The 15,984-nt window shown below is 41.5% G+C and overlaps 1 protein-coding gene across 3 annotated transcripts in view; it reads left to right on the forward strand.

Annotated features, from left to right (window-relative positions):
* KCNH8 (potassium voltage-gated channel subfamily H member 8) overlaps positions 1 to 15,984 on the forward strand; it is a 543,344-nt gene that overhangs the window by 279,305 nt on the left and 248,055 nt on the right. For all 3 annotated transcript variants that reach the window (XM_088463391.1, XM_088463397.1, XM_088463404.1), the window contains exon 3: positions 12,186 to 12,317. In XM_088463391.1, the coding sequence (XP_088319517.1) occupies positions 12,186 to 12,317 (132 nt within the window). The remainder of the gene's footprint in view (positions 1 to 12,185; positions 12,318 to 15,984) is intronic.

Here is a 15,984-nt window from a genome sequence, read left to right on the forward strand (position 1 = left end):
AAAAAATAATATTTTTTGTGTGTTTGTGAATTGTGTGCGCAGTAGCCGCACGTGCATCAACAAAGTAGTGCCAAGCGTGCGCCTGTGTCATAAGTAAAGGGCCGACTGGCTTGACTGTTAAAGGGTGCTGTAACCCCCAAAGTACACTCCAGTCCAAACCAAAAAAATATATATTTTCTGTGTTTGTGAATTGTGTGTGCAGTAGCCGCACGTGCATCAACAAAGTAGTGCCAAGCGTGCGCCTGTGTCATAAGTAAAGGGCCGGCTGGCTTGACCGTTAAAGGGTGCTGTAACCCCCAAAGTACACTCCAGTCCAAACTAAAAAAAAATTATTTTCTGTGTTTGTGAATTGTTTGCGCAGTAGCCGCACGTGCATCAACAAAGTAGTGCCAAGCGTGCGCCTGTGTCATAAGTAAAGGGCCGGCAGGCTTGAGCGTTAAAGGATGCTGTATCCCCCAAAGTACACTCCAGTCCAAACCAAAAAAATATATATTTTCTGTGTTTGTGAATTGTGTGCGCAGTAGCCGCACGTGCATCAACAAAGTAGTGCCAAGCGTGCGCCTGTGTCATAAGTAAAGGGCCGGCTGGCTTGACCATTAAAGGGTGCTGTAACCCCCAAAGTACACTCCAAACCAAGAAAATATATATTTTCTGTGTTTGTGAATTGTGTGCGCAGTAGCCGCACGTGCATCAACAAAGTAGTGCCAAGCGTGCGCCTGTGTCATAAGTAAAGGGTCAGCTGGCTTGACCGTTAAAGGGTGCTGTAATACCCAAAGTACACTCCAGTCCAAACCAAAAAAAAATTATTTTCTGTGTTTGTGAATTGTGTGCACAGTAGCCGCACGTGCATCAACAAAGTAGTGGCAAGCGTGCGCCTGTGTCATAAGTAAAGGGCCGGCTGGCTTGACCGTTAAAGGCTGCTGTAACCCCCAAAGTACACTCCAGTCCAAACCAAAAAAAAAAATATTTTCTGTGTTTGTGAATTGTGTGCGCAGTAGCCGCACGTGCATCAACAAAGGAGCAGCGCCAAGCGTGCGCCTGTGTCCCATAAGTAAAGAGCTGGCTGGCTCATTTCTTACATGCTGGTGTAACCCACAAAGTGCACTACTCTCCAGCAAAAATAAAAAAATATTTTCTGTGTTTAGCCGCACGTATATATCAAATCGATATAACATAAATGGAGGACCAAACTTTCTCCGATAAAAATAAAATAGAGAAAGATCAAGAACCACTTCCTAGTGCTGAAGCTGCTGCCACTAGTCATGACCTAGACGATAACATGCCATCAACATCGTCTGCCAAGGCCGATGCCCAATGTCATAATAGAGGGCACATACAATCCCAAATGACAAAGTTCAGGAAAATGACCTTGAAAAAAACATTTAAATCAGCTGAAGATAAACGTAAACTTGCCAATATGCCATTTACGACACGGAGTGGCAAGGAACGGCTAAGGTCGATCCCTAGTATGTTCATGACTAGTGGTTCAGCTTCACATGACGATGGAAGCCCTCCTCCCACTAAAAAAATCAAAAGAGTTAAGCTGGCAAAAGCACAGCGAAGAACTGTGCTTTCTAAGAAGATATCACAAATCAACAAGGAGAGTCCAAGTGTGGTGGTGGTTGCGATGCCTGACCTTCCCAGCACTGGACGGGAAGAGGTGGCTCTTTCCACCATTTGCACGCCCCCTGCAAGTGCTGAAAGGAGCACCCACAGTCCACTTGCTGATATGCAAATTGAAGATGTCACTGTTGAAGTACAACAGGATGAGGATACTGGTGTAGCTGGCGCTGAGGAGGAAGTTGGCGAGGAGGATTCTGATGGTGATGTAGTTTGTTTAAATCAGGCTCCGGGGGAGACAGTTGTCCGTGGGATGAAAAAGCCCATCACGGTCATGCCTGGGCAGAAGACCAAACATTCCACCTCTTTGGTCTGGCAATATTTCTATCCAAATCCGGACAACAACTGTCTTGCCATATGTACCTTATGTAAAGGTGGAATAAGTAGGGGTAGGGACGTTAACCACCTAGGAACATCCTCCCTTATACGGCACCTGCAGCGCGTTCATAATAAGTTACTGTCAAGTTCAGAAACTTTGGCTAAGACCGTAAGCAGTCCAGGGACACCTAAATCCCGTTGTCCTGTTGTATCCAAGCGCCTGCAAACCACACCGTCAACTCCCTCCTCGTCAATTTCCTCCTTAGTCAGGATCGGAAGTAGTCCTGCAGGCCATGTCACTGGCATGACTGACTCTCCTATCCCGGATTCCTCCGGAGGATCCTGCATTGCTACGCCTCCTGCTGCCACTGCTGCTGTTGCTGCTGCTGGGAGTCGTTCATCATCCCAGAGAGGAAGTAGGAACACCACTACTTTTACTAAACAATTGACCCTCCAACAGTCCTTAGCGAGGAGGATGAAGTACGACAGCAGTCATCCTGAAGCAAAACGTATAACTGAGGCCTTGACTGCTATGTTGGTGTTAGACGTGCGTCCGGTATCCGCCATTAGTGCAGTGGGATTTAGACAATTGATGGAGGTAGTGTGTCCCCGGTTCCAAATCCCATCTAGATTCCACTTCACTAGGCAGGCGATACCGAGACTGTACAGAAACGTCAGAAAAAGTGTCCTCAGTGTCCTGAAAAATGCCGTTGTACCCAATGTCCACTTAACCACGGACATGTGGACAAGTGGAACAGGGCAGACTAAGGACTATATGACTGTGACAGCCCACTAGGTAGATGTATCACCTTACGCAGCAACAGCAGCAGCGTCACCAGTCGCAGCATCTCAGAAACGCCAGCTCGTTCCAAGGCAGGCTACGCTGTGTATCACCGGTTTCAGTAAGAGGCACACCGCCGACAACCTCTTAGAGAAACTGAGGGAAATCATCGGCCAGTGGCTAACCCCACTTAGACTCTCCTGGGGATTTGTGATATCTGACAACGCCACCAATATTGTGCGGGCATTACATCTGGGCAAATTCCAGCACGTCCCATGTTTTGCTCACACAATAAACTTGGTGGTGCAGAATTTTCTGAAAAGCGACAGGGGCGTGCAGGAGATGCTTTGGGTGGCCCGAAAAATTTCTGGCCACTTTCGCCATTCAGCGACTGCGTGCCGAAGACTGGAGCACCAGCAAACACTCTTGAACCTGCCCCGCCATCACCTGAAGCAAGAGGTTGTGACGCGGTGGAACTCAACCCTCTATATGCTTCAGAGGATGGAGGAGCAGCAAATGGCCATTCAAGCCTATACATCCACCTATGACATAAGCAAAGGAGGGGGTATGCACCTGACTCAAGTGCAGTGGAGAATGATTTCCGTGTTGTGCAAGGTTCTCCAGCCCTTCGAACTTGCCACACATGAAGTCAGTTCAGACACTGCCAGCTTGAGTCAGGTCATTCCCCTCATCAGGCTTTTGCAGAAGCAGCTGGAGAAAGTGAAGGAGGAGCTAAGATGGAGAGATTCCGCTCAGCATGTGGGACTTGTGGATGAAGCCCTTCATTCGCTTTGCCAGGATTCCAGGGTGGTCAATCTGTTGAAATCAGACCACTACATTTTGGCCACCGTGCTCGATCCTAGGTTTAAAGCCTATGTGGTGTCTCTCTTTCTGGCCGACACAAGTCTGCAGAGGTGCAAAGACCTGCTGGTGAACACACTGTCAGCTGAAGCGGAACGTGACACGTCAACAGCTCCTTCTTCATTTTCTCCCGCAACTGGGGCTGCCAGGAAAAAACTTAGGTATTCTAAGCAATCCGCTGGTGGTGATGCAGGGCAGGCAGGACCAAGTTTGGACATCTGGTCTGGACTGAAGGACCTGGCAACAATTTCTGACATGTCTACTGTCACTGCATATGATACTTTCACCATTGACAGAATGGTGGAGGATTACATCGGTGACAGCATCCAAGTAGGCATGTCAGACAGTCCATACCTGTACTGGCAGGAAAAAGAGGCAATTTGGAGGCCCCTGTACAAACTGGCTCTATTTTACCTGAGTTGCCCCCCCTCCAGTGTGTACTCCGAAAGAGTGTTTAGTGCAGCCGGGAACCTTGTCAGCGAAAGGCGTAGGAGGTTGCTTCCACAGAATGTGGAGAAGATGATGTTCATCAAAATGAATTATCAGCTCTTCCAGGGAGACCAGCCTCCAGAACGTACAGAGGGACCTGTGGTGGTGGATTCAAGTGGGGACGAGTTAATACTTTGTGAGGATGAGGATGTACAAACTGAAGAGGGTGAGGAATCGGTGGATGAGGAGGATGAGGATGACATCTTGCCTCCGTAGAGCCAGTTTGTGCAGGGACAGATTAATTGCCAGCTTGTTTTGTGGGGGCCCAAATGAACCAATCATTTCAGCCACAGTTGTGTGGCAGACCCTGGCGCTGAAATGATTGGTTTGTTAAAGTGTGCATGTCCTGTTTATACAACATAAGGGTGGGTGGGAGGGCCCAAGGACAATTCCATCTTGCACCTCTTTTTTTTCTTTGCATTATGTACAGTTTGGGGCCTAGTTTTTCAATCTGCCATCCTGTCTGCCACTGCAGTATCACGCCTAGATGGGTCACGTGTTTGTGCCGCCCACTCGTGTCGCTTAGCATAGTCATCCAGCTACCTCGGTGCAACCTTTTGGACATAAAAACACTATTTTGAGGTGTGAGGTGTTCAGAATAGACTGGAAATGAGTGGAAATTAAGGTTATTGAGGTTAATAATAGCATAGGAGCAGAAAAACCTACAAATTCTGTGATTTTAGCTGTTTTTATGCTTTTTTAAAAAAAAATACAGATCCAAAACACAAAACCCAGAACCCAAAACACGGAAGGGTGGTTTTGGCAAAACCAATCCAGATCCAAAACACGAAGAAAGATCCAGATCCAAAACCAAAACACAAAACACGAAAAGTGGCCGGTGCACACCCCTAGTAATAACAAGATTGATGATAAACAGTTTCTAACATATTTTAGCAGCGAACATGTATTTTTGTATTGCTGCTTCCTAGAAAGCATATTGGCCTCCACAGACCACTCAGCACAAAATCCATCAAGCAATATGTCTGTTCAAGGAAATGTTATAAAATCATTGTTACTAGAGGTTAAACAACTGTGATTCTGAAAAATGAAAATGTGTTAGTCAGCAAGATAATGATTGCTACATACAGTAATAAAAGTCACATGAAGGACTATTGTAAAATGTTATACTGATAATATATAAGGAGTAACCCATTTCGTAAAAAAACAGGAATCTCAAATGACAAAAGGATAACACTTGCTCATTTTTATGAGTATTATATGATTTAAAGTTGTAAAGCAAAAATGGGCAAGAATAATTTCCCTTCTCTACGGGAATATCTTTTTACTGTACAAAAACAATTGTCTTTTGGAATTATATGTATAAAGTATGGATTAATTACTTATGGGGCTGGCTCACTGGGTTGTATTTTAGGCATTCTTTATTGAAGATGAGTGCTGTGGAATATGCTTGGCTTAGGTTAATCAATGCTAATATTATAAATGCATTCTGTTAGCAGCTAGCCAGAAGCATCAAAGAATTTCCTTCACTCCCCCCACCTTTTTCTATTTAAAAAGAGATGGTCTGGCTTTTTGCTCAATGTAATAAGTAGACCTTGCATTCCATATAAAGTTTGAAAGCAACTTATTTTGTCTTCTGAAATTGACTATAGACATCCAGGGGTGTACTTACTAAAGTGCGGGTTTTAGCAGTGGAGTTCTTGGCCATAGCAACCAATCAGATTCTACTTAACATTTGTCTAGCACCTTCTGGAAAATAATAGCTAGAATCTGATTAGTTGCTATGAGCAACATCTTCACTTCGAAAAACCCGCACTTTAGTAAATATACCCCGTAGCTTCATATGACTGTGAAACAAAAGGAACCAAGGACCTCATTCAGAGCCGCTCGCAAAATGCGAGCGCTCGCTCTGAATGAGGGAGGCTGCATCTAAAAAATGATCCGGCCTCCTGGCCGCTCGCTAGGCTGTGGGTTACCACCCGCAGCCTTAACGAGCGGCCAGGATGATGGTCACTATGGTCAAGACCATCATGACCATCGGGGCTTGCGACGAGACCCTTGTGGTAGGGTTTCATCTGTTGCAAGCCCCAGAGAGCTATCGGCTCTAATAGAGCTGGAAGCTCTCCCACTGACATCACTGGTGATGTCAGTGGGGCCGCCCACAAATGGCAGGCGTTCACTTGGGAACGCCTCTGTTTGTGAAGCCACCCCCCCTGCCATGCCTACAAAACGGGTCTATCTGTTGATCAACATCAACAGCCGCCCCTTTTGTAGTGAGCCACGGAGTGAGAGACTTTCTCTCTCGCTCCGGGGCTTGCGCACGCGCAGTTTGGCTGCTGAGCGTGCGCACAGCCAAACATCGACTCGCTTGCGAGCGGGTTTGAATGAGACCACAAGTACGACAGCTACCATCTTGTTGCATAGTGGATCACTGAAACCATGATGGTTATGTTAGCATTAGATCTGCGTCCAACATACACCATCAATGCATCTAGTTTTAGACAATTAGTTGTGTCTCCAACTTGCAGAAATGGGTATTGCAGTCATGAACCACAAATCCACAAATTTCAGTTTGAAAGGTTTTATAAAGTAATATATAAATCTAAATTATATATATGTGCTTTTTCATCTGAAAAAATACACTGTGCATCTGCAATTTCTGTGGTTCATAAATATGCCTTTTGAATGTTTGTATAGTTACATATTATTATCAGTGGTGGCTCCAGAGGTGGGGCTACAGCAAAGTCCAAAATTCAAACAGGGGAGCCACACCAACTGTCACCCCATATGCTGCCAAACAACGCCGTATGTTCAACATTTTCTTGACTCACTGGAAATTGGAGTGGCTCACCTATTTGAACTTCTTACCACCTCTGGAGACGCCACTGATTTTATATATATATATATATATATATATATATATATTGTCTGTAGTTTGGCACTCAGGACAAAGATGCAAATCAGGGTGCCCTCTTAAACGGAGTTACTTTATATATTTAAACTCTATAGTGTGGTATAGCAACCACACATTTTAAGGAAAGAGGTGGCACTCTTGGATGCAGTGAAAAGCATCACAGACAAAGCAATAGTCATGTCGACGTTTCAAGGTCTCCAGACCTTTTCATAATATTATAGTCCTGATGAAAAGGTCTGGAGACCTTGAAACGTTGACATGACTATTGTTTTGTCTGTTTTGTCTATGATGCTTTGAAATACACTTGATTTGTTTCACTGGATCCAGGAGTGCTGCCTCCTTCCTTAAAATGTGTGCAGGGTCGGACTGGCCCACAGGGGTACAGGGGAAACCCCTGGTGGCCCCACTGCCTGAGGGCCCACCCCCTCCTCAAGGGATCTGGTTCCAGACTGTGCACTTATATTATATTGCACAGGACTTTGGTGTATTTTCTACAATGTATTGCTGTTCTTAGTCTGGTACATTATTATGCATTCACTAGCAATATTTACCATATCTATATATTTTAAGGGGCCCAGACCCAATTTGCAGGCTGGTCACACCCCTAAGTATGGGCCCCAATCATTGCATTCCCCTGGTGGGCCCTTCACGCCCCAGTCCGACACTGAATGTGTGGTTGCTATACCACACTATAGGATTTATATATATATATATAATTCTGGGGTTCTCGAGCATGCTGGATGGAACCAGTCTTTATTGTACTGGACACATAAATAAAACAAAACACAAACAAAATCCTAGCCCATCTGGGCTCTAACTAGATAGCAGGTTGGCTCACTAACAGAAGACTAAATAAGTTCACATCCACAGTACTTACAGGTGGTATCACACAGTGTCTCAGAGCAAACTAGCCTGCAGGCCTGCCCTCCCAGGTATGAGACACTCAGCTATAACAAAACCCAGCTTATCTGAGCCACTTTCAGGTGCAAGCCCTAATGAGCCTGCTACCAGGCTGAAAGGCCCAACACCTGGAGTGGCCTGTGGATGGAGCCCTCCCTCTCCTCACATCCACATCCCAAGGACCCATTCCGGCTTTTCACTAAAGCTGACATTTGTAGTCTGTTTTACCAAACAGACTTCTCCTGGGGTTTTTTACCTGCTTAATTGATAATGAAATAACGAGGGAATAGCCCACACCTGTCCATGAAATAGCTTTTGAGTTGATAGTCCCATTACTTTTGGCCCCGTAAAAAGTGGGAGGCACATATAGAAACCGTTGTAATTCCTATACCGTTCACCTGATTTGGATGTAATTACCCTCAAATTAAATCTGAAAGTCTGCAGTTAAAGCTTATCTTGTTTGATTCATTTCAAAGCCATTGTGGTAGTGAATAGAGGCCAAAATATGAATATTCTGTCAATGTCCCAATATTTATGCACCTGACTATATGTATATATATATATATATATATATATATATATATATATATATATATATATATATGCTTTCATATACTGTATATAGCCACCGTTAATATGTTTTTACTACAAGCACTTTTTGCATAGGAGGCATACATTACTTCTCGGTTTTCATCACATCCTCATGGAGTAAAAAAAACTGTTGCTTTTTTGTTATCTAAATTACAGCTTGGAAAACAACTAGATAGAGATTAGACTTTGATTCACTCTGTAACTATTTTAAAATAAAATGTTATTGGCATTCTGAGGTCCCAAATAAAGAGCATTTTCAGAAGTCCCAGCTGAAGCAAGAATGTACAGTATCTAGAGAGATTTTCACATTTCTCAAGTTGACCTAAAAAACCAAGCTACAGTATTGCAACAGGTGTTGTTGCTTAGCAACCAAGTTAAACAAATGGAAACCACAGGTGAAAAGCGCATGAAAGAAGTGTCACAAAGAAATATAACGAAAAATAATTGGAACAAGAGACAGTCTGTATTAAACTGAAGAAAACATACAGTAGAAGCCAATAATATGATCATTGCTAATTAAATACTGTAAAATAAGAGCTGATATAAGCAGAAAGTAATAATAATATATATGTGAGGAACCTGGGAGTTAGAGACAGAAGACACCAAGGAAATCCTGGTACCTTAAGGTTCATAGATCATACAGGCAAAAATGGGTGAGAAACAATGGTAGTTTTATTATATGTTGATCAGAACAGTACAGTATACTAATTGACAGATGATTAAACCTCTTATTTTATGTTCTTACTCCAGAGGCTCAACTTGTTGGAGGCAGCACTTTACATGTCAGTATCTGGACAGAGGACCCACAACAACTTCTGGACAATCCCCTTCCCTTTATCCTGGCCAATTTCCCACACTATTATGTACCTACCCTGGTCAAGTGTCCTATTAACATGATTTCCCAAGAATTGGGCATACTTGTAAGGGGATTTGGATGTCTATTGTTTACCTCATATTCAGTACCAGTGAACTGAGCTCCAGGATATCTATTGTAAACCAAAGTGAAGCAATGGGTACCAGGGGATGCTAATGACAAATTCTGTCCTCACTAATGAAGGAGCCCTTCCTTAATTTTTTTGAAAATGAAGTCCCCAGGGATGAATTGCTTCCTATCCCAATAACTGTTGGAATGGACTATGAACTATGTGACCATATATGGATCTTGGATCCTACACCTAATTTATGGTTTAAATATGGTTTTGCAAATAAGAAAAAAAGAGACAAAAATATATTTTACTGGGGCACACTTTATAACACAATAATCATGATAACTGAAGGCCCTCATACATCAGCTGTGGATCGTGATTAGCAGATCGGTGAAATTTAACATGGAGAATTTCACCAATCCTGCGATGAATCGCTGATCATCAGGATCATCAGGAAACACAACAAAACAAAGAAGGAAATGGTTAGAAAACGTGCACAACAGCTGTTGATAGGAGAATAAAACGAATTTGCGTCGGGGACAGATGGATGTTATCTGCGGCCATTAGCAGTGACCTGAGCGCTACTAGTGTTTTTGTCAGTGCAAGAACGGTATGGAGAAGACTAACGGAGGTTGGCCTAAACGGTAGGATCCCCCGAAAAAAGCCATTGCTGAATAGAAAGCAGCGGCAGAAATGAATGCAGTGGGCAAAAGAACACATTGCATGGACAGAAGGTTAGTGGAAACAAGTGATATGGAGTGACGAAACTAAGATATCGATATTAGGCAGTGATGGGAGAAAATATCGGAGACGTCGGGGAAGAGGTACATCCAGATTGCATTCAAGTGACAACAAAGACTCCTTCAAGTGTTATGATCTTGGCATATATGACAGCAGATGCTGTAGGCCACCTTTATGTCATAGATGGCACACTGAACAGCAGAAAGTACATTGACACCATCCTACAACCAAAACTTCTACCTTTTATCAGGGATCTTTTTCCAGATAATGCCCCATTTTTTCCCCATCGGGATTCAGCTCCCTGCCACACTGCATGGATATGCAAACAGTGGTTTACGGAGAATGACATGCAGGTGCTGGGATGGCCAGGAAACAGCCCAGACCTGAACCCCATAGAACATTTGTAGTTCAGTTTGAAAAAACTGGTACATCTGAGGCGTCCATCCAATAAAAGACAATTGATTGAAGCTATAATTGTCTCATGGCACCACATAATAAAGAAGGAAGAGGTCCAAACACTGGTTGGCTCAATGCCACGTTGCTGTGCTGCTGTCTTGAAAAATAAAGGATACCCAATGGTATACTAATAGGACAGTAGCATCATAAGTACACAGGGATTTTAACCCCTAGTGCTGTTTTTGCTGCATTACTTCCCTTGTAATGCAAATATTTGACCTATGTTTATTGTGTTGAATTCAGCATTAAATTTCATTTAATTTGATATATGAATCATTGCATTGCGTGAAGTGTAACAGTTTTTATAAGCATGCGAAGTTGAAAAACATTCAAATTTCAAAAAGTGTCTGCAATTTTGGCCACCACTGTATATGCTGCTTCCTAGTACAGCCAAAATGTTGGTTAGACAGTGATTATTTTTCTAATCAATTCTTCAATTATTTGAGTATGTTCTTGTGCAGATTCAATTCCCTTGTCCTAATTGATGTTACCTGGATCTATCTGGCGGAACATAACAAAGCAATATAAAAAGCATAACTTTACATTGGGGTGGGGTTAATTGCCATTGCCCTCTCCACACTCCTACATGAATTATCCAAGAGAGGTATGATTTATGTATTGCAGGGTAACATATCCCTATTGTGGAGAATGGGAGAGTAAATATAGGGTCCATCTTCTTCATGGGCAACATGAAGGGATAAGTAATGGGAGAAATGAACACAATATGCTAAGGCTGGAGAAATAGTCGAGAAGATCAGTGTATGTACATAACCACTGGGATTGGTATCCTGAAATTTTCAGAATTACTACTACTGTTATTACTACTCATAATAATAATAATAATAATAATAATAATAATCATCATCATCATCATTATCATATAGGGCATATTGAACCATACAGTAATATATGTTGTGTAATTTTTGTAAAGAGGTTGTGTACTTTTTTTTGCACATTATTGTTCTGTTTTATTACTTCAGTATAATAAGTAGAATAATAATTAAAGTTTTTTGGTGTGGGTTTGGTGCATTAAAGACAGTGCAAAGTGCTCTTTATGATGTTAGGCATAACTTTAGTACAAAGACTGAATGTTTCAGAACATTATATAATTTAGTGCAATTCTATTTAAAGAGTCACATTTGTTTCTGCTTTCTGATTTAGTTACATGGATATACTGCACATTAGGTCTTCTGCAGCAGGATGATGAGCAGGAGACAACTTTCTAATTAATCCAGAGAAAGACATACACTGTAAATAACAAACTGTAGTTGTCACATTCAACTCAATGAGAAATATTCCATTAAAACAAGAAAGTTATGATCAATAAGAGGTTCAAAGTAAAAGTGTAATTTAGAAGTAATAAGAAGCTTCATTAAGACATTTTAATGATCCCAGTAGATAAATTTTGCATTTAAATCAGTGCTTTACTTCCACAAAGAGGAGCACTGCTAAGCTCCATCGGATGAGGCAAGCAGATTTACATTTACTGAACAGCTGTGGTTTCTCGACTACTGACCTTTCCAATAAGATTTGGTTAAAATTACGTTAGTTGCAGCTCTAGCTTTGTACTTTTTTTTGCTTCAGCACTGTTCTTGCATTCAATGTATTGTCTGGTTTTCTATACTTCCAGGTACTTCATTCTGGTGCCTATTGGACATAGTTCCCATAAAGAATGAAAAAGGTGATGTGGTCCTTTTTTTGTCTTCATTTAAAGACATTACTGATACAAAAGTGAAGATTGCCCAGGAAGATAAAAAAGAAGGTATGTCTAAAATTAATTTTATGCATTACTGTCTCTTTTTAGTAGAATGTACAAGGTTCTACGTGTGTCGTATGATAAGTAATTGATGTAAGACAATAATTATAAAATCAGATGCGCAAAATCTATTTTTCTGTATTGAAGATAAATAATAAAACGCCGAAAGCTTTACCTTAAGTTTATATAATCACATCCTAACTGTCATTTTACAGACTGTGGGGGACATGTATGATGGGGCTGCTTTTGGTCCCTGAAATACCTGGACCTGCTTCTCCTTTTTTCCAAAGGTCCAGAAACCGCCCACATGTATGATTTCCTTGTTTGCCGAAGAGGGAGAATGCTAAATCACCTGGCTGGTAAATTTCACTCTCCCTCTTTCAGCTTCTGACCGCTGACCGGCCATTGCAGTGAGTCTGCGCATGCGCTGGTCAGAAACACTCAGCTGCACCCATGGCTACTTGAAAAAAAAAACTTTATTATTTTTGGAAGCACCAGTTGCTGGCTGCATGTACTGGCAGCCAAGAACAGTGTGGTGATGGGGCAACAACAGCTGCAGTGTCGGAATGGTGTGTGCTATTAACTGTTCATACATTGCCTCCCCACTTTGGGACCATACCTATGGATAGCGCATAGCCCCTGTCATTCTGATAACTTCTCTGCATTACTACATGCAGGAAAGCGGTAACTGCAGCACATAACATGCGCAGTTAACAATTTTACACCTAACACCTCTTCATACATCTACCCCTGTATTTGAAAAATAACAGGAGCTGTTTGATTGGCACTTTATCTCTGTCCACTTTATCTTTCTCCAAGGCTAAGAACATCTACCCCCTACTGTCCAGCACAGACATGGGGACAGCCAGTCTTGAAAGAGGGGAGACTCCTATTTTAATCTATGTGTTATTAAATAGTTTTTAACTTGTAATCAAAAGACAATAACTGAAACCATACACAAAAAATTTAATTTAACACAGATGGGGGAATCTAAAGCCAATTTCTCCCCCATCTTGTAGCAAATAAATAAAAGTGGTACCACATTTAATGCAGTAGTTTGCAGAATCCCGGCTCAGATCACTTTTAGGGTTTCTACCCATAAGTTCGGATCTCGGATCTAAAAAACAGGTTTTGGATTGCATGTTAAACAGGTCCAAATTACATGATTTTAGCTGGTTTTCAAAATTTTAAAGAAATCCAAATCCCAAACCCAAACTGAACCAAAATACTTGAGGGTGGTTTTGCTAAAACCAAAACCATAACATTTGAGAGTGGTTTTGCGAAAGTCAAAACCAAAACACAGGAGCCTGGGCCACATCTCTAGTTTAAATTGAGCCAGTGAAAAATATGCATTTTTTATTTTGTGCTCTTTTTTGTCAAAACCTACATATAGAATCCTGCTTTTTACTATTTTGGAAAGTGGATTATTGGCAAAACAAGATGGGAAAAAGCATGTTTGTTTTTGATTCCCTTTTTTGAATTCAGAATATTTTTTTTTTTTGCCCATTTGGGTAACATTTTTGTTGAAATGTTAGAATGAGTAAAAAGACTAATTGTATTTTTTGAAAATATACAGTCTTCTGAAAAAACAAACAAACATATAATATAACTGCATTGCAACATAATTTGTCCAGATGCACTTTTTGCTTTATTCCCAATTTAGAATCAGGCCCTAAATGTGAGAAAGAGTTTTTAATGGACTTTAATAAGATACAGTACAGCCAGTTTTGAGTTTAAAATGACTGCTAACAGAGAATAATATTCAGAATTCAGCTGGATAAGGATATATACAATTGTAATGCCCCAAAGTCATTGACATGTGCATTTGCGATGCTGCATGATACATAATTTAAAAATTCAAAGTTGTTTATACAGTACTTACATAGAGTACTGTGCAAAAGTTTTACGCAGGTGGGGAAAAATGCTGCAAAGTATGAATGCTTTCAAAACTAGAAGTGTTAATAGTTTATTTTTTATTAATTAACAAAATGCAAAGTGAATGAACAGAAGAGAAATCTAAATCAAATCCTTATATGGTGTGACCACCTTTTGCCTTCACAGTAGCATACATTCTTCAATCCTTCTAGGTACATTTGCACAGAGTTTTTGAAGGAACCCGGCAGGGAGGTTGTTTCAAACATCTTGGAGAACTAACCACAGATCTTCTGTGGATGCAGGATTGCTCAAATCCTTCTGTATTTTCATGTATTCCCAGACAGACTTGAGGATGTTGATATCAGGGCTCTTTGGGGGCCATATCATCACTTCCAGGACTCCTTGTTCTTCTTTACGCTGCAGATAGTTCTTAAAGACATTGGCTGTATGTTTGGGGTCATTGTCCTGATGCAGAATACATTTGGAGCTAATCAGACACCTCCCTGATGGTATTGCATGATGGATAAGTACCGGACTGTATTTCTCAGCATCGATGACACCATTAATCCTGACCAAATCCCCAACTCCATTTGCTGAAATGCAGCCCCAAACTTGCAAGGAACCTCCACCATGCTTCACTGTAGCCTGCAGATACTCATTATTGGTACTTGCAACACTGCATACATATGGTACATACATACATACATAATTAAATACAAATTACAGTACGCTATATATGCAGCTGTTCACGCCAATATTGCATTCATTAAATCAAGCCCTTAAAAGTCTGTATCGTCACAATCTGAGTTAAAAAAATCTAACATTTCCTTTTATAACTTTACTTCATTAACTAATTTGTCATCTTTCAGTTACAATTGAGTTTCAGACTTAATGATTTTTGCATCTCTGTAGCATGCAATCATTGTAAATTTTATAGACTTTCATGAATCAGAAACCAACATGCCACTTCTTCTAATGTGGCTGGCTGCATTTTGCTTCACTTTTGTAAATGTGTGAGTTCCAATTTTCCCATTGCATCTGTACTTAGCATTTGAATGCTTTGCCAACAGCAAGATCTAGTGGTTGAAATATTTTACTTAGTTAGTGCCATCTGCCCCCCGGGCCGGTACAATGTTAGTATTCCATGGCCGCCTGGCTGTGGAAGTATGTCATGCTAGTCAGGGTCCTCTCCTCTCCATGAAGGGAATTTAGATATTACCGTACTGTCATGTCAGGCAGACGATGCTTCAGATCTGGCGGAGGCTGCCCAGCTATGCTGCTGGTGCAGAGGCTAATAAAAAATGGCTGCCCCCATACCAAGCTACAAGGAAATGGCCACTGTCGACCAATGGGGAGCCAGGTTCCCTTTCCCAGGAACCCTAGAGGCTGGAAAGTGGAAAAAAGGGGACTGGGCTCATCGGGGAATCTGTCAGGGAAGAGCCTGGGGACTGGGAACAGAAAAAGAAGCTTTATGGCACCCAGGGAGGAGAGAGACAGTAAGGGCAGGAATGAGGAGTGCTCCAGAGTGCAGGAGAGCCTGCTTGCTGTCTTCACTACACTTTTAGAAACTAGGTAAGTGGAAGGTTGGGCTTATATACAGTTTGTGTGTGATGTCTATCTATCTATCTATCCATCTATCTATCACATGTTGTATACAAATTATATCTATCTCAAATCTATCTGTCTATCTCATATTTATCTATATCATTATCTATCTATCTGTCTGTTTATCTATCTATCTATCATATGTTGTATACAAATTATATGTGTCAGTGTGGCATATACTTTGCAAGGAGGG

The sequence above is a fragment of the Taudactylus pleione genome, unplaced genomic scaffold (genome assembly GCF_031769625.1).
Source record: "Taudactylus pleione unplaced genomic scaffold, aTauple2 ptg000053l, whole genome shotgun sequence".
Taxonomy (NCBI): Eukaryota; Metazoa; Chordata; class Amphibia; order Anura; family Myobatrachidae; genus Taudactylus; species Taudactylus pleione.